The sequence below is a fragment of the Gymnoscopelus microlampas genome, assembly GCF_963454915.1.
Source record: "Gymnoscopelus microlampas genome assembly, chromosome: 10".
In the NCBI taxonomy this organism is placed as follows: Eukaryota; Metazoa; Chordata; class Actinopteri; order Myctophiformes; family Myctophidae; genus Gymnoscopelus; species Gymnoscopelus microlampas.
Window position 1 is genome coordinate 40,968,061 of NC_139947.1, and position 24,541 is coordinate 40,992,601.

The window sequence follows — 24,541 nt, forward strand, 5'->3', positions numbered from 1 at the left end:
GCTGTTGGCACTGTGAGGTACGCACGCACACACACACACACACACACACACACACACACACACACACACACACACACACACACACACACACACACACACACACACACACATATAAATGCATATTTGTTCATACAGACAGATAAGTATACACAGGAATGCTATGCACACCAAAGTCCTTGTAATGGTGCCGGCCCCCGGCAGAAGAATCCAAATGACTAGTCTTCAAGATACATAATCTTTTATGATGCAGAGAAATAGAAACCAACTTTCTTCTTCAGGGATACTTTAGGGATGGCCACGCCCCAGAGATACCTTGAAGAAGGGATAACCTGAAAAGGGATACCCAGAAGAAGGCAGTTGTCTGCCAAAACGTTGGTTTCTATTTCTCTGCGTCCATAATAAAAGATTGGCACTTGGGCTACTAGTGTGTGCGGCCACCTTTTCACCCTTCATTTGCATACAGACAGATAAAACATTTTAATTCTGTGTCACACCTACAATATATCGTCGCTGTGGAAATCCTTGAAATACAGAGATTTCAAGGTTTCTGACCGATAGCAACGATATGCTTCCCATTATGCCTTCTATGTCCCTCTCCCAGTTATGTGATGGTTACCAGTACCAGGTAGATGAGTTTACATGTGAGAGCTGTCCGTTTGATATGCGCCCCTCCCTCAACCGGACCTCTTGCCGACCAACGCCAATCATCAAGCTGGAATGGCACTCCCCCTGGGCCATAGTCCCCGCCTTCTTGGCCATATTAGGAATCATCGCCACATCCTGTGTGGTCATCACATTCATGAAGTACAACGACACACCCATCGTTAGAGCATCAGGGAGAGAACTGAGTTATGTACTATTAACAGGTAGGTACTACTACTGCTACTATTAACTGTTATTACTACTAATGCTTCTTCTACTGCTACCAACACTACTATGTCTAATAATAATAACTAGATGTCAGGGCCGCTTCGCGTAAGTCGCCGTAGGCTGACTTACTAAGCCAGCCTACTGTAAATGGTCTTTTTTCAGGACTCCACAAAAACGCTGTCAGACGACTACAGCTCATCCAGAATGCAGAAGCTAGAGTTCTAACAAGGGCTCAGAAAGCTGAATGCATTACACTTAATTCTCAGATCTCTGCATGCTCCGCTTCTATTGTGAATTAAATATTGCTTCTCATCTTTAAATCACTGACTTGCTTTTACATTATGAACCCTTGAGAAATCTCAGGACACCTGGGACCAGTCTACTAACTGTTCCCAGAGTTAAAACAAAACATGATTTTAGAAACAAGCATTTAGCTGTCTTGCATAGTTGTAACAAACTTCCAGAAGATCGGACACTTGCTCCAATGCTGACTACTTTAAATCCAGGCTAAAAACATTATGTTCTCCATTCCTTTTTATTAAAATGATGAGTCAAGCCTACAGCTGTACCTACAGTATACTGATTAATCATCACTTGATTGTTTTTTAATTAAAAATGGTGAATTGCAATTTATGCATTTTTTTTATAACAATATATTGTAGGAAAAAATGAAACCAAGATTAAATTAAAAAATATACATAATTTTCTTTCTTCAGGGCTACTTGTCAACCAGTAAGTGTCCGACTCCTACCCAACAAAGGTGTCTAAAATGATCAATATAATATCAGGGAGACCACATCCAACCACTGCATATGTGCTAGTTATATTGTATTAACATACTCTACCATACCGACTGGCTACAGTAACGTTTTATATCATTTAGTAAGTCCCGGATTGCAACTTTAAAGGTGATGAAAAAACAAATACATTTCAACTTGAAATATTCTTTTTACTAGTCTCCAAATTAATTTCAGCAACATACGGCAGTCAGACAGACAGACAGACAGACAGACAGACAGACAGACAGACAGATATTTTTGTGTGGAGCATTGTTGTATGACAAAGTATAAATCAGGCTTCTCTCTCTCTCTCTCTCTCTCTCTCTCTCTCTCTCTCTCGCTCTCTCTCTCTCTCTCTCTCTCCCTCTCTCTCTCTCTCCATAGGTATCTTTCTAATCTACCTGATAACGTTTCTGATGATCGCTGAGCCTGGCGCTGTGATTTGTGCATTCAGGCGGCTGCTGTTGGGTCTCGGCATGGCCATCACGTACTCGGCCATGTTGACGAAAACTAACAGAATCTACAGAATCTTTGAACAGGGAAAGAAGTCTGTCTCTCCTCCAAAGTTCATCAGTCCAACCTCTCAACTAGTCATCACATTCATACTAATATCAGTACAGGTAAAACTCTATTAATTTATGCCTACAAAGTGACCATCTGTCTGTCTGATCATGTACACACACACACACACACACACACACACACACACACACACACACACACACACACACACACACATACACCACATACTATATACACCACATACTATATACAGTAGGCTACACACTCCACCCACACACACACACACACACACACACGCACGCAAAAAAAAATATTCTGCTGTTTATGGATCCTCTACTACTCTCTCTCTCTCTCTTTCTCTGTCTCTCTGTGTGTGTGTGTGTGTGTGTGTGTGTGTGTGTGTGTGTGTGTGTGTGTGTGTGTGTGTGTGTGTGTGTGTGTGTGTGTGTGTGTGTGTGTGTGTGTGTGTGTGTGTGTGTGTGTGTGTGTGTGTGTTCTGTTGTGTCCTGTTTTTTAGGTTCTAGGTGTGTTTGTCTGGTTTGCGGTTGTTCCACCCCACGCCACCATAGATTATGAGGAACAGCGACCACCCAATCCAGAATTTGCCAGAGGAGTGTTGAAATGTGACATGTCTGACCTGTCATTAATATGCTGTCTGAGCTACAGTATAGTTCTGATGGTGAGATTATAATTTATTATCTCATATGCAGAATAGTACAGATAGAGAGATGATAATTTAAGCTACAGAATAATTCAGATGGTGAGATTATGCAGCTATAGAATAGTTCTAACAGCTAGAATAGTTCTGATAGAGAGATTATTATAACTTGTTAAAACAGCTACAGAATAGTTCTGATGGAGAGATTATAATTTGTTATATTAATGCTACAGTAATAGCAGTCATAGTAAGATTAATATATTATTATGATGATGATAATACAGCATATTTCATGTGTGGAACAAATTACAGTTTTTCACCAGATACATTTTCAATATCGTTTGATGGATGATTGATATTGATGGGTGGTGTAGCGTGTATGTTGTTTTTGCTAATGTGAGAGACTTATGTGTGCTGTTGTTGCCAGGTAACATGCACCGTGTACGCGGTGAAGAGTCGAGGAGTTCCGGAGACGTTTAACGAAGCCAAACCAATCGGCTTTACTATGTACACCACCTGCATCATCTGGTTGGCCTTCGTACCGATTTTCTTTGGTACCGCTCAATCTACTGAGAAGGTAAGGTAGGAACCTAACACTATACCAGTGGTGTGTTCTACCGTTATACGCTGTATACGGCGTACACAGTCCAGATTATTTTGGGAAGAAGCGTATACAGTCTAATAACCATTTCATCCATTGAAAACGCGAGACCGTATACCCACGACCACGCGCATCGTATCGTAGCGTATACCCTCCGATAAAACCTAGAACACAACACTGCACTATACCATAAAATCCTCAGTGATCACAAAGTTAACCGAACTGTAAAATCTCTGACATAAATTAACACTCTCTAACTAACCAAAACCAACACTAACTAACTTAAACTATCTCTCTTTTTTAGCCGTGTTTCTCCCCAATTTAGTCGTTATGCCAATGGGCCCGATTCACTAAGCAATTTGCGCCCATATTTTGAATGTACCAGCACGAAAATTCCTACGTTGTCTGATTCACTAATCTTTAAATGCAAAGCTTGCGTATGTCATTACAATGCCTTATTCTTCATGAAAAATCTATTACAACAGTGCCAAACCTCAAATAAAATATTTATGTGACCAACATTTGTCAACACATATAAAAAAGAAAGAAAGAAGATGTCAATGGTTTCTTTTCAGTTGACACAGAGCCGAATTATTTAGTTCCCTCAGTTTTCATGCCAACTATCGCGCATTTAATTTATAATATTGATTTGACCACATCACAAAGCAGTCTTACCTTGATGAGGATAGTGGAGTGGAGGGTTCGTCCAAAGGACAGAATCCCCTCAGTAATCAATAATGCCCTGATCAGAATTATCGGATATTCCAGCAGCATCATCTTTTTACCTCGGCTAAGGTGAGTGAGCGATTGTTCAGTAGAAAGGGCTTATATAATGTCCATTCCAAGTTTTATTAGCCTTTGGTAGTGAAATTAAACTTTTTAAACAAACTTCTTATTATCATTACACGTGAGAGTTGGCTATTTACTTTATAAACATTTAATCGCGCTAGGGACTTGCTTCCACTTATCTACAAGTTGTCATGCGGTGCGCCGCGTTATATGCTTGTAGATCTGTCTCTTTTGGAGAGTTGCGTCGTTTTTCGTCTGTTTCTGGTTACCTTTTATGGTCTTAAATGGGGCGTGGAGCAATGCAAATGATCTTCCACATGAACGTGCCTCTGACCAACCGTGAACAACTGTGATCCGCACATTTGAGGGATTTATACACCCCTTTGTGAATTGCACATCGTTTTTTGCTTAAAGAAAATAAACCCTCCTTTAGTCAATTTATTTATCACGTTATTTGCGACCAGCTTAGTGAATCGGGCCCAATGTATTCCTCCCCACACACATTTCTGTGTGTAGTCACTGCTGTTGTAACCTAACTGGCTCACCTGCTAGTGAGGAGGACTCACTGGGAGGACATAGCACCTCCGTCGTACTCCTCCCGCCCAACACCCCCCGCTGACAGGTGCCGCCCCAGCCTGTAGGAGTATGTGCAGTGACAAATTCATCTTCCCCAACCGGCTTCCCTCCCCCGAACATGGACCAGTTGTGTTCGTATAGACTATACACCAGTGGTAGGCAACAGGCGGCCCGTGGGCCAGAACTGGCCCTCCATCGATCATATCTGGCCCGACAAATTATTTCGTGAATAATTTACAATAGCTGACTGACAGTCCAGGTAGGATATGGACAGCAATAGCTTTGAATTGATGAAATCAGGTATGATGAACGAATAGTTCTATTTCCATTCTTTGAATGTTATGTTTTCACTGTCAACTTTCCTCTTGTGTCTTTTGGATGAAAAACCTCTCTCACATTTAAAAAACAAACCAAAGCTTTGTTTCACATCTCTTAAATGATACATTGTTTCTCTCCGTTCTAAGATACGTTGAACCATGAAGGAGCTCTTGTTCGAAAAGGACTATAACTCTGTCTCTACTAGATAAAATGTTCTTTTGAAACTTTTTTATGAACTAAATATCCTCTAAGTGAAACATTCAAGGATGAAGGATGATGCCTGCACAAAAAGGATTACATAAGCATTTCTGTGTGCACCTATAACATTTGATTCCACATGCTTTTCTATCAATTGTTATACCACATCTTTATGTAGTAACTTTTATAACAATATAGTTATTATTTTTGTATATGAGGTTGTTCCAGGTACTAGATTAGCCGTGTTCTGGCCCACCATCTAATGTCTTGTTTGGGTCGAAGCTGTATGGGAGGTGTGGGGTCTAAAAGCTGTACTGTGTCATGGACTGCAAAGGGATGTTTGAGAACCGATGAAACTTTGATCTGCTCATATGAGTCATATCCTAAACATGACACAGTGCGTGACTGCATGAATGCGTGTTTATGAACGGTCTGAGAGTGAAAGTGTCTGGAAGAGATACTGACGTGCATTTATATCTGAATAACAGTGATCAAAGCTACTGAAGCAACAAATTAAATTTACACATTGATGCTGTTTAGTGTGCATGGGTGTGGATGAATGCATGTTAAACAGCTCAATTCATAAGCATATAAAAGAGAAATACAGGAGTGAGTATTGGAATGTGGTTATCAGTCCAACCTGCTTGATTCCTCCGGACTCGCATCTAATCCCCTTAGTCCCGCCTCCTCGCTCGGAGGCGGGACTAAGGTGCGAGTGGAGGACGAGAGTGGAGTGCGCGAGTGTGGAAGTTTGAGTATTGGAATTTGGCTCTAGACTTTGTGGTGATGGGCAGGTACTTTACTGCATTGTACCACCCAAGCACCCGTAAAGCGCACACCCGCTATGACTTTGTAGTTTGTGCGCTTTCCTTTAATATCATCACGCGTACATTCTGTGTTGTCATTTCTGCACACAGGGTGGGGATTCACGGAGTGTGAGATCATTATTGTAAAAAACATATATCTTTATTAAAAGAAAATTGATTAATAAAAAGAAAGACCATAACCTCTGTTTTTCCTGTACAGCTATTATTATTGATCACACTACACTAGTTCACAGTGAAATAATCCAAACTAAAATAATCCAGGCTACAAACTTTATTTGCAAAACATATTTACCAATGCTCTCCTCTCCTCTCTTCCTCCGTTCTATTCTTCGCTCAGCCCCCCACCGTCTCCATGGTAACAGATTACTAGTCTATTGTGCATTGGAGTTAAAGAATAACCTGCAGGCTGACAGATAAACTACAGCCCTGTCGTTTCTTTTTAAATGTACAGAACAATGCTGCCAAAGCGATTATGCATATTACAGCTGTACAACTTTTAAGTAATAATTATAGACCCTGTGTGTGTGTGTGTGTGTGTGTGTGTGTGTGTGTGTGTGTGTGTGTGTGTGTGTGTGTGTGTGTGTGTGTGTGTGTGTGTGTGTGTGTGTGTGTGTGTGTGTGTGTGTGTGTGTGTGTGTGTGTGTGTGTGCATGTCTATTGTCTACTTTTCTCCTCTGTTGTCTTTGCTCCCTTTTCACCCTTCAACAAAGACCAGACGAATAACTGTGTGCGTACGTACGTACGTGCGTGCGTGTATGCGTGCGTGCGTGTGTGCATGAGTGAGTGTGAAATACTACGTATGTGTGTGGGTGGGTGCACTGCTTATGTCATCTCCTCTTTTCTCCTCTCGTCTTTTCATCTCTCCTCTGCTCTTTTTATACCTCAATTCTGTCCATTTCTCTATAGATGTCGATTCGGAGAGACACACTGACAATTTCAATGTCTGTCTATCTCTCTGTCTCTGTCTGCATTTCTGTCTGTCTGTCTGTCTGTCTGTCTGTCTGTCTGTCTGTCTGTCTGTCTGTCTGTCTGTCTGTCTGTCTGGCTGTCTCTCTATCCGTCTGTCTGTCTGTCTGTCTGTCTCTCTCCAGATGTTTATCCAGACGACCACTCTGACTGTGTCCATGTCTCTGAGTGCTTCTGTGTCGTTGGGGATGCTCTATATGCCCAAGGTTTACGTCATTCTGTTTCTCCCCGAACAGAATGTTCAGAAAAGGAACAAAAAAAGCTTTAAGGTATGAGCACACCCCTGGCCACACCTCCTGAAAACAGCCATTCCCCCACTGCCACGGTTGAGCTGTCATAGGTCATGACTGGGCTTGAAATTACATATCAGCAACATTTCAATATCGACTAAGAGTCGTTCTAATACTGTCTAGTAGTTCTTTACAACAACGGGAGATGAGCTTTGATGTTTCACTTCTCAGACTTATATGTCTCTTTTCCACTGCATGGTTCTGGCTTAACTCAAATCGATTCTAATTGCTGTGGTACCAGCCAAGGGCTTAGTTGGGTACCATAGGTGTGTCCAACCCTCTGGCTAGTAGACTTCTAAAAGAACAATAGCTACTTTTCTGGAAATGATCTCTATATCACCTATACAGTCCAACAAAAACTGTTTATGTTCATGATTCCTTTCAGATTTACAGCTAGTTGAGAAATGTGTTAACAGTATTCGGCAGCTTCCATGCAGTTATAGGGGCGTTAATTGTGACACAATGACACTAGTGACGATTTTCTCTGTCCAATGAGCAATCTGCACCTTTTGGATCACCTCAGCTCACTTGGAACCTCGGCGGAGGCGATACCAAATACAGTAGCCTACTAGAAACTATCCACGATTTTTGTCTTAAAATGTCATGAATTTCATTCGTGAAATGTAAGGCCTTAAAATGTCTGGACTTGTGGGAGTTATGACTTGGGGCAGAATGAATGAAGCCTATATGACAAATGCAAAACAGGCCTTATGTGGCTGTGATCCACATTTTAACTAAAAGTAGTTTTCGATTTAAGGACTGCAGCGCAGAGAAGGAAAAACACAAGAACACAACGTTGCAAGCAAACCATGCTGGCTCAGCAATGGGGAAATGCAAGTTTAACACTTCGGGTGTTATCAATGATGCTGATTAAGTAAATAAGTATGTAAAGTAAGAGGTAAAGATTACAGCTGCTGTGGTAATGGGCTGATAACATCCGAATCGGTTGTTTAACGAGAGGTGCTTGGAGGACGAGAAATTAAATTTGTAATTTAAAAATGTGCAGACACCCTGGCTGGTGGTGTTTTTCTCTGTAGGACAGAAAGTGCTGTTCGTCTCTATAGGACTAGTCTCGCGTAGCCAGACCCCACAGAAAATGAAAAACAGCGACCTCTGCTTTTCTGATATTCTGTGGAGTCTGGCAGGAGTATAATGTTAGACTAGAGCGCAGGGAAACACCGGTTTCATGTCTGCCTATAGCGCATCACTTCCGGTTGGTGCGACCATGTTTTCATTCCCACTAACAATATTTCTACACGGAACACTAACACCACTTCTCCCAGAGAACATGGATGGTTTTGGTTATAAGCCCACTTGTTTCTATGATGAAAGAGTAATTTAAAATGTGAATATCTTTCCGTGGTTTTGTCCGCTCCGAGGACGCTATTGTTAAATTAGTTTCGGCTAGTTTCGAGGGGGGGAGGGTGGATCATGGTGGATGGACACGTGAATCCCGCCCACTACATTTGATTGGGTAAAGCGCGGCCCACTTCCTGATCTGAAGGCACGCCCACTTTTAGCCAATGCGCACTGGTAAGGACGAACCGCTCCGACAGATTCCACCGCAGGTCGGAATCTGTTCTTGAGAGATTACTATAGGACAGACAGTCTGATTACTTAGTTATTTTGAAAGGACTACATCACCTAACTGCATTACTATTAGAATAAACTACACTCTAACCTTCTCCACTCCTCTCCGATCCATTCCTACCCCTCTCCTTTCTTCCTCTGCTTCTTCTTCTCCATCTCATCCTCCCCCTGTCCTTTCCTCATCTCTCCCCAGGGAGTAGTCCAGGCAGCTGCCAGTATATCCACCAAGTCTCTAAACGACAAACAGAATGGAGGGACAAAGATTGAACCAGACCGATCGCAATGAAACACCAAACTAGAGGTATCTGTCCTATTCTATTCTGTGTAACTATCCATAGGATGTTGCATCAAATCCTGGCAGGCTGGGGACATTTATGAACTGATTGGACCAATTCGGCAATACAAATTAAAACCCTTCATTGCAGAACCATTGCAAAGACTTGAGACCAGTCCTTCATATTGGTAAAGTCCAGTTGACATGCAGTGGTTAGTTTAAATTCCAGTCTTTCATCTAGAGGACAGAAACATTATATATGCAAAGCTTCTTACCTGTGTACTTCAAAGACTACTTGAGATACTGGAGCACTCATAAAGTATGCACATTTATTGCAGCAAGGTGTGCTGAAATGGTCTATATGGTGGGGTGGGTGAACAACTGGGAGATAATGTTCTTCTGGATGTGTTGTAATTGATTTAGGATCTTGGTGGATATGCCATGGAGGATACTATTGCCGTAATCCATTCTTGTGTTTAGTCAGTGCGGAGTAAAGTTGTGAATGTCTACATAACATTTCTCATTGCTTTAGAGCAGTGGTTCTCAACTTTTTGTAGCTCAATTCTGCTTTTCAAAAGGCTGTGCATATGCTCTCAATCCTTTAAAAAAAAATAGGTTTGTCTATATTTATATTGAATTGTGGCTGTGTTTCCTTTGCATTGGGGAGTGGGCCCACAGTCTGCTGACCAGCAATGTGCAAATCAGTCTGACAGGCCTGCAAATGATCATTGTAAACTTGTTAATAATACTTATTGGCAAGTATTTGTGCTTGTTATAAGCAACATTTAATTAAGCTATGACAGTAATTTGTCTGCAAAATCAAAATGTGTAAAACAAAATGTATGTATATATTTTGATTAAAAGTTTAAACTATTTGGGCAGCACCTCCGCGGCTCACTGAGATATGCTCTGAAGCCCGCTGCTTTAGAGTGTAGCTCTTATTATCCTCTCTTTGCCTTTTAATTATACATTTTACAGTATATGTTCATGTTTCAAAAGCACATTAATTAGCTTATATAACCTTTAGATCACCTCTGGGTCATTTCAGTTTTCTATTACTGTCACTCTGGGTAAAGTAACTCAGTGACTTTATTCATTTGGTTCAGCTGGCCCTGACTCTGTTTGAAGCTATGTCATTTTATCTATTCTGCTGCTGCTGAATTCTAAGTGTTTTTTTTCTTTGTCCATTTTAAGCTCTGTAGCAAAACACAGGGCAAAATGATGGCACACAAGCCGTAGGGTGGTGAGTGTAGAAAGTGTGTGTGAAAATGGAAAGCAAGTTTTTTTGGTTTTTGATGCATTTCATGCATATATTTGTCCTCATGATGAGAATAGCTTGTACATTCTGTACAGTATGTATGCCTCTTTTAAGACATAAATACAAATATACACATCCTACATACAGTACATGCACATTATGTACAATATCTCTATACAGTATGTATATACTGTATACATTATTTACACATACTGTACACACATGTACACATACATAGTACACACATCTATACAGAGAATATATATATATATATATATATATATATATATATATATATATATATATATATATATATATATATATATATATATATATATATATATATATATATATATATATATATATATATATATATATATATATATATACACACTATACCTGTGTGTGTGTGTGTGTGTGTGTGTGTGTGTGTGTGTGTGTGTGTGTGTGTGTGTGTGTGTGTGTGTGTGTGTGTGTGTGTGTGTGTGTGTGTGTGTGTGTGTGTGTGTGCGTGCATGCAATTCTGGCATTGAGCAACGCTAATGTTTTCATAAAAATCCAATACAAAAATTAAAGCACACAGGTTGATCATTAATATATGAATATATTTTATAGCCAAGGAGGTGTTTCCTACACCTCCTTTTAATTCATCTCTGTCTTGGCATACAAAAAAGGATTTATCATGGGCCCTATTTTATTTTCCATTTGTAGCTATGTTGCTGCTTGAATAAAGCAGACATTCATGTAAATGCAGATGACACTCAGATATACAGTATGTTCCATTAAATCCAGGCTGTGTGAGTTCTAGCCCCCAGTTCCACATCAGATATAATATGTTAGAAACCTTGCCAGAAGTCTACTATGAGGGTGATTTTAGCTGCAGATACCTCATTTACAAAGAGAAGGGAAGTTTTTTATTTTTTATTTTGCAGGCAATCCCAACCACATCCCCCATATTTCTATCCTTAATTTCCCCCCCTTCTCTCCGTCTTTCTTCTGTCCTCTCTCTTCCAGTTGTTCCCTCTCCACGTCCTCTCTTCTCATTCTATGTAAAATTACTTTTGTTCTTCTTTCATCCTTACATTACATTACAGTCATTTAGCAGACGCTTTTATCCAAAGCGATTTACAATAAGTGCATTCAACATAGGTAGGGAACGAAACTACTAATCACCTACTAATCAACTACTAAGTGCATTCTCTTCTAAAACAAGCAACTAAGAATATACCTAGCGCTAAAGTAAAAGTGCAATATATCAGCTACCTACTTTCATAAACAGATGAGACAAAGTAGGAAAATCAAATGAGCAAGAGCAAAAACAAATAAGTGTATCGAATAAACAAGATCCAATAAGACAAGGGCTCGTACAACTAATTGACAAGTAGGCCAGGCACAGAGGAAGGGTAGTGTTTCCTGAAGAGGTGGGTTTTCAGCCAGCGGCGAAAGATGGGCAGTGACTCTGCTGTCATGACATCAGTAGGGAGTTCATTCCACCACTGGAGGGCCAAAACAGAAAAAAGCTGTGACCGTGTAGATCGGCCAGAAGGACCCTTGAGCGACGAGGCAATCAGTCGCCCCGAGGCGGCAGAGCGAAGTGGTCGGGCAGGAGGTCATCCCTCTATATCTCCATTAAACACCCCCTCCTGCCTTCCTTTCTACTGGTCTTTCTACTGGTCACTAGTACACATGCACATGTGTACTAGTGGAGAACTGTTTACAAGGGAACCGGTTAACCAGTTTCGTTTGTAAAGTGGATTTCACACATGAACCCTGGTAAATGTCAAGGGGATCAGTTGAGATCGGACATAGTCCGGTGTTATCCTTTGACACATACAGCAGGCAACAGGAGAATGTCTGTTTCAGATGTGTTCACACATAAAGGTAAATAGTCTGTTTAATAAGGTGAGGGGTGGTGTCTGTTTAGTATGCACAAATGTAGCTACTCCCACTTTACAGTGTGAGATGCGAGGATCAAATGTGATCTTTTTTATGTATTTCCTTTCACAGAACATTGCAGTCTCCCATTGATGCACCCATGCAAAACACAACATATCTGTCCTACATAGTAGGCCTAATGTAGACAACAAGCTACAACCTACCTTTCATCAAAACGAGCCATCCCCCGAGCTGGACAAATAACATTGGTCTCTATGTACAGACGAGTGCACAGGGAAGCGTCAGGTTGTAGCTCGAATTGTCTACGGTAGTAAAAAGGCGTTGTTTGGGTTTTAACAATGTTTCACTTATGAGCCATTGAGTAAGTTCGATCTGTGACTATTTCTGAATTATTGAACTGGTTTTCAGTGATCTCTCTCTCCAAATACCTCCCTCTCCAAGACATCATCAACACGGCCACTTGCTCAGTGTAAATTCACTGAAGTTATCCATTCACACAGAGCCACTACACAGACTTAACTAAAGGGAGCGGCATCAGTCTGTTGCATGTCAGGACAGTTGTGTGTTCAAGTTTGGAAAAGTTCCATGTTACAGTTGTGTTAATGAGGCATACATGTAAACCTATGTATGGATTTATAAGTTTGTAGATTAAAGTCAATCGATAGATTTGGCGATGGTTTTCTGTAAAACATTGTTTGGTGTCCAGTATCAGATTATTTGGAGGATGTAAATGATCTTAAATGGTTAGACGGATTGGAATCTCCTCGTTCGGACAGTAAATATTTTCCGCAACATTTGATTGATTTCAGTACGTAGCACATATGTGTCCATGAATTATTAATGTGTGATATTGTAGAATTATGACCTTTGACTTTCAGCTGCCAGAGTTGGACAGAAACCATTCATTATAGGATGGATACTTCCTGTGGGTGTAGGTGATGATCCAGCTGGCCTAGAGGTTTCTATCGATATCTTATCTGGTGGTCTCCTAAAACAGGATATCTATAACTCCTCTTCCCTTCTCTTCACTTATCTTCTCATATATCAATATGTCCTTCATTCTAATGCATTTTCCAGTGCAGTTCATCGCCACATCAGTAATATCACAGGGACGACCCTCTAGCAAGGGGCTCTCCTTGTTTGTTTCAATCATTCTAGTTAAAAACCTAGTTTGTTTCACTTTAAGTAAGTGAATCAAACTAGCTTTAACAAAATTAAATTAGCAAAATATAAGAACACCATATACAGTATGGGTACATGAAACGCCTGTCATCTAATGGTTAACAATGAATGGATGATAAATACTGTACCATAATACGACCCATCATTGATGGGCATTTAAAAAGAGAAGCCACCAGCCTACTTTGGTTCTCCCAACTGTATTGTTAATGTACCTCTCCACTACTTAAAAGTTGAAAAGGATGCTGATGTAATGCGAAAGAAAGTTACTGGAATCTGGCTGAAAATATGAATAAAAGGGTTGTAAATAACTTTGACCTCAGTTTATGTTTTACATAAATAGGCAATTATTTGCCGTTTATAGGCCTACCCTCCAAGCTCTTTGGATTAGTGTTCCCTCTCTTTACCAATTCCAATTTAACCCCTGTTCATGACCCATAACCCTAACATCTAGCCAATGGATTTTCTTATCTCTACAGGTCACTACGCCTCCACCAATCAAATGACTGGAATCTGAAGGCATCATCATGGAGATTATATGGTTCAGACACACGTGCACAGACAGACAGACAGACAGACACACACACACACACACACACACACACACACACACACACACACACACACACACACACACACACACACACACACACACACACACACACACACACGCACACACACACATGCACGCACGGACACACACACACACACACACACACACACACACACACACACACACACCTCTGCTGTGGTCCACTGAGAGCTTCCATCTGATTGGTTACGTCAGGATCTACAGTACACCATCCTGATTGGTCCCTGAACGGGACATGGATCTGAGGCCTGCTTCAAAGTGCACCAATACCGAAAAGGATACGAGGAGAATTAAATCACCTCATGATCACCACAAACTGTCCATTTATACAATTAACTATAACCCTGGTATCAGCATCAACTGGATCCGCCTAAGCACAAAGACCGTTCATTTGAAAACAAGACCACACATTTATTATCTACATTGTCCTACACCTACAGTACATAACATATATCAAAATATAAACCCGAACCTATCAGGAACATGCACTAACAGCACATCAAATATGCACATGATGATGACGCATGATGACATCAGGAAACAGAACTCTTTGTTCAGTAGGATCCAAGACAGTGATGTCCTGATGAGTTTGACTGTTGATGTGTCACCCTGTCAGGAGAGACTGATGGAGACATGGATGGACTGAGGACTGGATGAGACAACCTATTACTGTCTCCATTCACGTGATGTTCTTCTTTACAGGAGCTTTACATACCATAATGTGATCTAGATTAAGAACTGCAATTTTTGTAATGGAGAAAATATGGTGTCAAGTGAGAGTTGAGTTCTGACAATATAACGTAGATCTCAACAACAGAAGTAGTCAAACCAGCCATGTAAATTATGTTATTGAATGAAGTCCTTAGTTTTTATTGAGAAGCACATACTATCGTAACCACCTTGTTCTTTAACACTGGTCCCATATACAGTCATTATGGTAACAATGTCAAGAGGACACAGGTATGTCCTCTGGAGTTTGTCTTGTGATTTTAGGATTTTGGCCACCTGATGTGGAATTTCTCATATTTTGACTACACTTTCCATAAATCCCTAACTGTTGCTTTACAAGACATTTTAGTGTTTTGGAGAAAGTGTGAGCTAAACTAACGTGCCTGGCTAGAGACAAACAGAAAACTACATGCTCAGCTGCAGATGTTTGCAATCATAAACAACATCTTCTTAAAGCTTGCATTCAATAGGTACAATTACAGTATAAACTACATCTTCGTGTACTGCTTGCATTAAGTACAATTATAAACTACAGTACATGTTGTTCATATATACTGTATAAGGCTGCATTAAGTAGCATCTTATCACTTATTCTCCTACAGTTTCTCTCCGCTTAAAAAGCATTTTTCTAAGCAAGTGTTGTTTATTACTGACTTCAAATCAAATTTATTTATAGCACATTTAAAAACAACTCACATTGTACCAAAGTGCTTCACAGGTCAGAAAAACAGCTAAACAGAACAGTCAGTAATAAAACAATACACAGACAAAGTACTCAGACAGTAGAAAAACATTAAGAGCAGCAAACCCTTCTGAACATCATAATAGTGCAAGTTCATCAGGGTATCCGCCTGATGAACTTCTCCTGCAGTTGCTGAAAGCAATTTCCCTTTGCTATAGGGTGCACTCCAGCGTAGATGATAAGTAAGCAAATTAAGTAAATGCTAATTTTGATGCTTTTGAGTATAATTGTTGGTCTTCATGAGTCTGTCCTCAGTTAAATTTGTTTTTACTTTGTAGTTCACAACTGCAGATTCTTTGCTACTGTGTATGTTTTCATCACCATACTGGTATAATATAGTTTGACTTGTGTATTTAAACTACTTGGCTGAATACCAGATCTACTGTATGGTTGAAATAATGATGTTGTTCATCACTTCATTCAACAGTCATGTCAAATGTTAGGGTTTAGACTGCTTTATAAGCCATGCTAATTCATTATTAGTGATCACTTATTGTTTGTTTCCTTCCTGTCTCTAGTGTTCTAGACACACACACACACACACACACACACACAGTTGAACCCACATAAACATATGATAGAAATAAACACACACACATGTACACACAGAGTATTTCTTCATTATGTGGTGTTTATCTGTTATAGATCCAGAATTTTCAACTGTCATATCCTGCTCAGCTCAGAAATAAGCCATCTGACAAACACTAAAGTGTTCTGCTGACTAGTGTCTGTCTATCTGATGATACAAGTAGGGACCAGGATCTTGAAGCGTTGTGGAGGGAGCCTGTAATATTTATCTTGACCGATGACTCATTACTCGATTCCATTTAAAAAAATATATATATATTTTTGGGGGCTTTTTCTGCCTTTATTGATTGGAAAGTAGGCTGACAGGAAATGGGGAGAGAGATGGCGGGGGGTGACGCACAGCAAAGGTCGCCGGGATCGGGAGTCATACCCGCGACACACTGTCAGCATACAGTATGTGGTACTGTAAATGACTGGACCGCTAGGCCAGCGGGTGCCCCTACTCGATTCCATCTTGTGAAGGCCTCATTGCATGGAATATGATCTCGATCTAGAAATGTAAAGTCTGATTGCTCATCTGACCACTGGTCAGATGGGTAAGCCGCAGATGCTTTCAAGATTTTCAAGGTTGGTTGGGAACCACTGATCTAAGGTACTGTACGCTGTACGGTTTGTGGAAATTCCAAATGCCTTTATTTTACAGGGCAATATGTATTTTAAATGACCAGCACGATGCAACCCACATACTGTCTTCAGTGTCAACATCAGATAGATGGCGCTATATGGGCATAGAATGTATTTGACATTATTTAACACTAGTGGTCAAAGGCTTTCTTCATATTGCAGGCAAATTCGATTTGTTTCTCAAATCTGGTCTTTCGGACTAACAGACAGATTTGTATATTCAGACATTGTCGCCCCTATCTGCATAGGTGTCATAGGTGTGTGATTATTTCTGTCATTGCATACATTTCTGGCGAGCCCATTTCATATGAAGTATAAATCAGGCTTCAGTGTCCTGAGATGCATCTTTAGAAATGAGATTTGAATCAGATTTCAAACCACCTAGGAATGTGTTTCAAATCTTTTTTAAAGATTTTTTTTGCCTTTATTGATAGGAAAGTAGGCTGACATGAAATGGGGATTGACACACAGCAAAGGTCGTCGGGATTGGGTGTCGAACCTGCGACACTCTGTCAAGCTGGATTATCAGCATACATGTGGGATGCGACTGGACCGCTAGGCCAGCGGGCGGCCCCAATGTGTTCCAAATCTGATGAGCAAAAAATCTGTTTCCATGAGTTATTTTTCTGTCACTTCAGACCTGATTCCAATCTTGATAGACCACAAAATCTGATCTGGGGCTGCCGGCCTGATCATAGCCATAGTGTAATTTGTTTACATGCATACAGTACGTTGTTGCAGTTGTTAGTGCAGTCCTCTCTGATCCCTTCTCCTCAAACCATCTTGCCTGTAATCGATTCTTTCTCCCGTCTGATCCTTTTTACGCCTGTCAAAACCTGTTTATGGATCAGGTGTGAACACACCACACATATGATCAGCAAGACCTCTTTTGATGGAAGTGTTTACAGTGTACCGATTCTGTATGCGTGCGTGCGTGTGTGCGTGCGTGCGTGCGTGCGTGCGTGCGTGCGTGCGTGCGTGCTGCTATTGTACTGACGGTACTGATATGGTACTGATATAGTGCTTATATAGTACTAACATTGATATAGTACTGAATGAATATTGACATAGCACTGACATAGTACTGTAATTGTACCTTGCCAAACTAGTCAGAAGGATGTTATTGTATTGTTCTTGCTTTGCACGTGCCCAGAAGAAACCTTTGTATATTATTATTGTTACTGTAAATACTGAGGGTTGTGTTTAAAGGAGACACACTTGTTATCAGAACTGCATGTATTTTATTCCCATGACGAATGAGCCATAACAGAAACAGACAGATGCATGCTCAGTACGATCTGTGTGTGAATTTATACAGCTCTTATATTTTCATTCAACTGTACAATACTGTATGTGTGTTTTTGACTGAGCCCTAGAGAGTTTGTGTGTGTTTAACTGTTTTAATTTTGTTGTTACATTAAAACATTACTACTATTACATTAAAACATCTTATCTGTTACATAGTACCTGTAGCCTGGATCCAGTCCACATGAATTGGATCCATGACCACTTATTCAAATGATCATCATCAGTAGTTTAACTGTTCACATCAGTTAAACTACTGTGACTGACCAATCCATTGGGCCAAGCAGTGACATTAGTAAAACATCTCTGAGGGGATGAGCCATGAATTGCTGAACATAATTCTCAAAAGGTTCTGCCTGCAATTCATGGGATCTGGAAGACAGGTTAACTGCTACATTACAACACGTCTAGTGGCTTTTGTAGTAAATATTTGGATTATTATATGATTATGATATGATATGCTGGTTTATCTGTGGTCTAAGAGTTTATACAACATTTGGGTGATTGAATAGTTTGAATGTTTCTGAGCTGTTCCATCTGTCCTGTTATGTCCTGCTGTCTTCCTGATTGTCTATCAGGGCTGTTCCATCTGTTTTCTTGTCTCCTGCTGTCTCATGGAAAATGAAAATATCATTTATAACTCTCAGTAAACACAGTAGAGGCAGATTAGTAAATAAAATCCTTTGTGTTCTGAAGACAAGTGTGTGTGTGTGTGTGTGTGTGTGTGTGTGTGTGTGTGTGTGTGTGTGTGTGTGTGTGTGTGTGTGTGTGTGTGCGTGTGCGCGTGCGTGTCAGTGTTCGACCTATAGACCCACAGGAGTGCAGTACCTATAGGATGTCAGTCAGATCCGTAGTTCACACACACACACACACACACACACACACACACACACACACACACACACACACACACACACACACACACACACACACACACACACACACACACACACACACACAGAGAGAGAGAGAGAGAGAGATTCCATGCATTTATAGAAGGATCCTTACAGTGAGCTATTTTGGTTGTATGAAAAGTTTAGATGCTGTGCAATGCATTAGATATTATTCTTATATCAATTCCTATTAGTAGTAGTAGTAGTAGTAGTAGTAGTAGTAGTAGCAGCAGTAGTAGTAGTAGTAGTAGTAGCAGTAGTAGTAGTAGTAGTAGTAGTGTAATATTAACAGCTGGATGTAGGCTATTGATATCATATTTGAACGTAAACCTTTGTGATTGTCAGAAAATGCTATTTAACCAACAGCAGGATTATAGTGACATCTAGGGGTAGAATTTAAACACGGCAGTCTAACCGCTTTTCATGTTTTTATTTGTTTTTCTCTTTACGATGTTTCTACGATTTAAAATGAACATGATTTCCTAATGGAAATCTTATCCGTAGTAATTATAGAAAATATGATTAGTACTGTTGTATACTATGAAATAATGTCATTACCTTCGAGTTCGAGCAGGCTTTGCTCTTCGTTCGGTTGCTCAGGGCTGCGTGGATCTCAGTGATCGGGACAAGAGAGTCGACCCCTCTCGATCGGGAGGATGCGATATAATGATGTCTTTCTCAGGTATGTCTTTAAACCAGTGAGTGGTTATTAAACAATTTCATGTCAAGGACCCCCAAATTAATATTTATGTATCTATTTAAGACCCCCCCCCCCCCCACCCTCCCCCATCTGATTTTTTTTGTGCCAGATGTACAAGATTTGCGTTGTTAAAATATTCCAAAATGATTCCACATTTTCCCCTTATTCCCCCCCAAGTCAAGATTGTATTTGAGCAGCAGATCCACAAGCTCACAACACGTCGCATCTTGTGGATCTGCTATTTTCAAATAGCCGATGTTTGTATGTTTAAAGCGTTCATGTGGCCCATATGTAGTCGCTTCTTTTGGGCTTGTTTTCCTTGACCTGGTTGCTTGTTTCTCTCACAAAACCTGGCAACACTGATCTCAGCGATCCTGCTTCTACTGGTGATGACTGGATCCAACATGGAGGCTCCCAGTAAAGCACGTGAACTGTTTACAGAGGCTGTGCGAGCTGTACTGGACAACTGGCCCGTTCTGCAGGTAGTTATCAGACTAGCTCTGTTTTATCTGCTCATTTCGGTTTGCCTGTTTGTCATTGATATGCCGGCGTGGTTTGTTTTAAAGACACATTTACTGTGCTTGTGTTTCACAGCCAAATTGAGCCAATGCTACTTGGCTAAGCTATGCAAACAACTAGGTAGAAGTCAGTAGCAAGACACTCTCTAAGTGTGTGTGTGTGTGTGTGTGTGTGTGTGTGTGTGTGTGTGTGTGTGTGTGTGTGTGTGTGTGTGTGTGTGTGTGTGTGTGTGTGTGTGTGTGGGGGGGGGGACTTAATTGGCATTGGTCATGGTTGCCAAAGCATTGAAAGCAAGTAATGTGTGTCGTCTGCTCCATCTCTGCCCATCCATGTGTGAGGGTGTCTGCTAAAATGAACCACTTGAAATGCATTTTCCAGAGCTGTACCCATGTGATGCCTAACATCACCATTTCCATTATAACCTACAAATATAAAATAACAAGATGTATCAGGAAAACAATCCAGTCTGTTGGTGTGTGTCCCCTGTTGAGTGCTGACAGTTTGTTTTGTTATATTTTGGTTATGTTTCAGATTGCTGTTGATAATGGGTTTGGAGGAGTGTACGGTCAGCAGAAGGCTGATTGGTTGGTGGATGTCATCCAGAAGTATTTCCATGACAACGGTAGGTAACCTACTGTGCTGTTTCTCAGCGTATAGTCCGGGGCCCCACCAGGGGTCCAAATGGACCCTTGATGGGTCTGTATCTCGTCTCTGAGAGTGTAATCTCTCAAGAACAGATTCAGAGCTACGCTACTGAATCTGTCGAGAGCCCCGTTCAGAACGTGTGCGCGTTAGCTTACAAGTGGGCGTGCCTTCAGATCAGGAAGCAGGTTGCGCTTTACCCAATCAAATGTAGTGGGCGGGATTTACTGTCTGTGCGCTCCCTTCCCACTGCAAACAAACCGAAACTCATTTAACAATAGCGTCCTTGGAGCAGACAAAACCACGGAAAGATATTCACATTTTAACTTGCTCTTTCATCATAGAAACAAGTGGGCTTATAACCAAAACGATCCATGTTCTCTGGGAGAAGTGGTGTTAGTGTTCCGTGTAGAAATATTGTTAGTGGGAAATCTGGGAATGAAAACATAAGCGCACCACCGGAAGTGATGCGCTGAGGGCAGACCAAAACCCCGGTTTCCTTGCGCACGGGTGCTCCATTCAGCTCATCCCAAACATAGACATATAAAGGTAGACGCCTCGTTTGGCTCTGAAGTATATGTATGGCGGACGCACTTCCGCTTCTGGGGGGCAGCTGGACATTTCCGTGTGCGTCACAGAAGGGGGCGTTCAGTAGGCCAATCAGACGCAGGTGGGGGCGGGACAACTAGATTCTGACAAGTCCTGGAAAAGACGCGCTGTGGTTGGCCAGTAGTCAACACGCTGTGATTGACCAGTGCCCGTTCCCCCCCGGAAATTTGGTGGCCATACCAAGCATGTCGCTCCAATGAACTGCAGAGACCAATGAGGTATCTAGGTTTCTATATCTGTGGTCCCAGAGCCAAGTGAAAGAGTAAAAAACAGCAGAGGGCGCTGTTTTTCCTTTTTATTTGGCGATGGGTTCCCAGATTGCTGAGAGTGTACAAATTACATATTTACAGATTGTCTTTGTGAAAAAACATGTTGGAACTTCTTTCGTGAACATGAACCCAGATTACAGTGTTTGTTGTCATGGTATGGTAGCTAGCCAAATTAATCTGTTTTTGGACTGTGTGTGCGGTACTCCCAGCTGATCTCCAGCAGGAGGAGGTAGAGGACTTCCTGTCTGCTATGATGGACCAGGAGTTTGATACTGTTGTGGATGATGGGAGTTTGCCTCAGGTACACACCGCTGCACACATAACATACATACAGTACACACAACACCCACTCACATACATACAATCATACAATCAATCAACACACACACACATGCACACTTGCACAGCAGTACATAGATTAGAAATGCAGTCTGTAGAAGCACTGACTCATACTGTCTAGTCACATTCATATTGTCTGCTTCACTTTTTTGCTCTGTGGTATACTGTACGTATATTCAAGTGCCTTGTAGCTTTGTGATTTGTGAATGGTTGTTTTAACCTCCAACAGTTTTTAAGTCATTGTTTTATTCTATGGTATGTGTATCTGTCAAATTAGTTTGTATATAATTATTTAAAAATGATGGACCTTTATAGATGCAATCCATTACCTGCCTCTCTGTAGGTGTCTGTCTCTCTGTGTCAGTTGTTTGCGGACTACAAGCGGGGGGCCTTGGACGTTGTGAGACAGACGCTGGACAAACTGACAGCCAAAAAGAACATCTGTGGGAGGGCAAAGGTCACGGCCCAGAAAGAGGAGAGTAGTAGTGATGAAGAGCCAGAGGTCAGTCGGTCAACTTTATTATGGTAGTTCCAGAGTGAACAACATTTCAGTATTAATCCTGTAAAGCCTGCCACATGGAATGATACAGAAAACTCTAATTATTTGAAACTTAATGTGATCAAGATGTATGTATACTCTGTCCGATTTTTCTGATTCTTTTCCTATTGGAAACTATAGGCTTTCCAAATTTGCAGACCCTGGGTAGCAACCCTGGCGTTGTGAGCCAGTAGAGTGTAGATCGGCTATTTTCATAATGTTTGCCTCTTTCTTATATTATTTGATAATTTAGCCAATGTTTGACTATTTCTTACAGTATACTTTGTTGATTACTTTTGATGCATTAGTGTATTGTTTTTTTTAAGGTATTAAAAGTCCTTAAATTGTCACTTCACTGTCATCTGGGGGGGTCCCCTCCCTCCCCCACCCACAGGTTGAGAACCACTGCTATAATTGACATCCTCTTCTCTTCCAGCTGATGGAATGTGAGGCCCCGCCCACGTCCTCTGTTAGCTCCACCACCGAGACCGGGTCATGTCCGCCTCCACCCCCAACGCAGGAGGAAGATGATGGATGGACGGTGGTGAGGAAGAAGAAATGAGGAAGAGAAGGACAAATGGAAGACAAGCGAGGGAGACATTAAAAGAAGAAGAGGAGGAGAATGGACAGAGGAAGACAAATACGATGAGCTCCAACAGATAAAACGTCAATTTGCAAGGCGTAAAAATGACGACTCGGTTGGAAAATGTCAATGACTGTTGCACTGCGCCAAGCACTGCTTTGCGCCGCGGCGAAAGATAGTGCCCTTTAGAGTTAAATAAACTCTACAGTGTAGGGTTTAACATTCATATGAACGGTAATTAATCTATTTCTGTGCCAACAACAGTATAAACTTTGAATTTCACTACTCAGACAGTTGAGGTTGTTTGCCTCTGTATGACAGTACTGTTCAGACAGTAATAAACTAGGCATGCAGCAATATGTAAATGATTGGCCGATACCGATGTTTAACCCATTAAATACGGGAAAGCATCCGTCTCATTTTCGATTTTAGCGTTGACTATTCAAAAATAGCAGATCTACAAGCTCACAGCGCGTCACTTTGTGCCGCACTGTGAGCTTGTACATCTATTTTTGAAAGTTTTGAAAAATCTTAAACATTTTGAATAATTTAGATTTCTTTTTTTTCTACACAAAAGCTTCTGTGCGTCCCTGGCACAAAACATTTTCAGTGGGGGGTCCGTGGCCAAATATATATCAATTTGAGTCTATGGCACAAAAAAGTTTGAGAACCACTGATTTAGAAGGCAGCTGCAGAATCGGCCTCAGGTCTTAATGGGTTAAAATAACAATTTAGCCAATACCGATTTCTTTATTTAGTTTTTTTGTCATTATATCCCCCTTTTGTGCCAGGGAAACATACATCTTCATTAAAGATTAAATACTGCTGAGAATCTGCAGCTTGGTAGACTGCAGATAACCAACACACCAACATAGACAGCGCAAAACTGGTGCTTCCCAACAAGAGATAAATATCGGCTGCCATCGGTGAATGTCATTTTAATTTGCCAATACCGATATTTACCGGTACCGGTACAGTATGTGGCCGATAAATCTGTGCATCCCTAAGCATCTGTAGTTTGACCATTGATTCTAGGTTTTGAAATACATGACCTACACAGTAAAATCCTGAGTTATATTTTTTTATTTAAGGGTCTATATTCTGATAGTAATCACTGCTATTTTGTGTTTGTTCATTAAAAGGGATCTCCCCATCTCTCCAGCTCTTAAATAAATAATGTTTTTTGTTTTTGTTTTTAATATTAATTAAATAAATAAATCTATATAGGTAGTGTAAACGGTGAGGTACTCGCATAAGCCCCCCTAGGGTTTCTTACCT

The 24,541-nt window shown here is 40.9% G+C and overlaps 2 protein-coding genes across 2 annotated transcripts in view; both read left to right on the top strand.

Moving 5' to 3' along the window:
* The window catches only part of LOC311054229 (metabotropic glutamate receptor 6-like), a gene marked incomplete at both ends in the record, with an annotated part of 30,228 nt that extends 20,958 nt beyond the window's left edge, over positions 1 to 9,270 (top strand). The window contains 7 exons of the mRNA XM_084070107.1: positions 1 to 17; positions 602 to 866; positions 2,034 to 2,269; positions 2,689 to 2,850; positions 3,257 to 3,406; positions 7,230 to 7,373; positions 9,178 to 9,270. The exon at positions 1 to 17 is cut by the window's left edge and continues 106 nt beyond it. Coding sequence (XP_083926233.1) covers positions 1 to 17; positions 602 to 866; positions 2,034 to 2,269; positions 2,689 to 2,850; positions 3,257 to 3,406; positions 7,230 to 7,373; positions 9,178 to 9,270 — 1,067 coding nt within the window. The remainder of the gene's footprint in view (positions 18 to 601; positions 867 to 2,033; positions 2,270 to 2,688; positions 2,851 to 3,256; positions 3,407 to 7,229; positions 7,374 to 9,177) is intronic.
* Positions 9,271 to 19,692: 10,422 nt separating this feature from the next.
* On the top strand, positions 19,693 to 24,066 carry tsr2 (TSR2 ribosome maturation factor). Its single transcript, XM_084069303.1, has 6 exons — positions 19,693 to 19,746; positions 20,134 to 20,246; positions 20,815 to 20,905; positions 22,013 to 22,104; positions 22,486 to 22,644; positions 23,117 to 24,066. Exons 1-6 carry the CDS (start codon positions 19,731 to 19,733, stop codon positions 23,240 to 23,242), a joined length of 597 nt encoding a protein of 198 aa, XP_083925429.1. The 5' UTR covers positions 19,693 to 19,730; the 3' UTR covers positions 23,243 to 24,066.
* The last annotated feature ends 475 nt before the right edge of the window (positions 24,067 to 24,541 follow it).

Coding starts and splice junctions, on each gene's coding strand:
- tsr2 (XM_084069303.1), top strand. Junction 20,906..22,012: donor GAAGTATTTCCATGACAACG/GTAGGTAACCTA, acceptor CGGTACTCCCAG/CTGATCTCCAGCAGGAGGAG. Junction 22,105..22,485: donor ATGATGGGAGTTTGCCTCAG/GTACACACCGCT, acceptor GCCTCTCTGTAG/GTGTCTGTCTCTCTGTGTCA.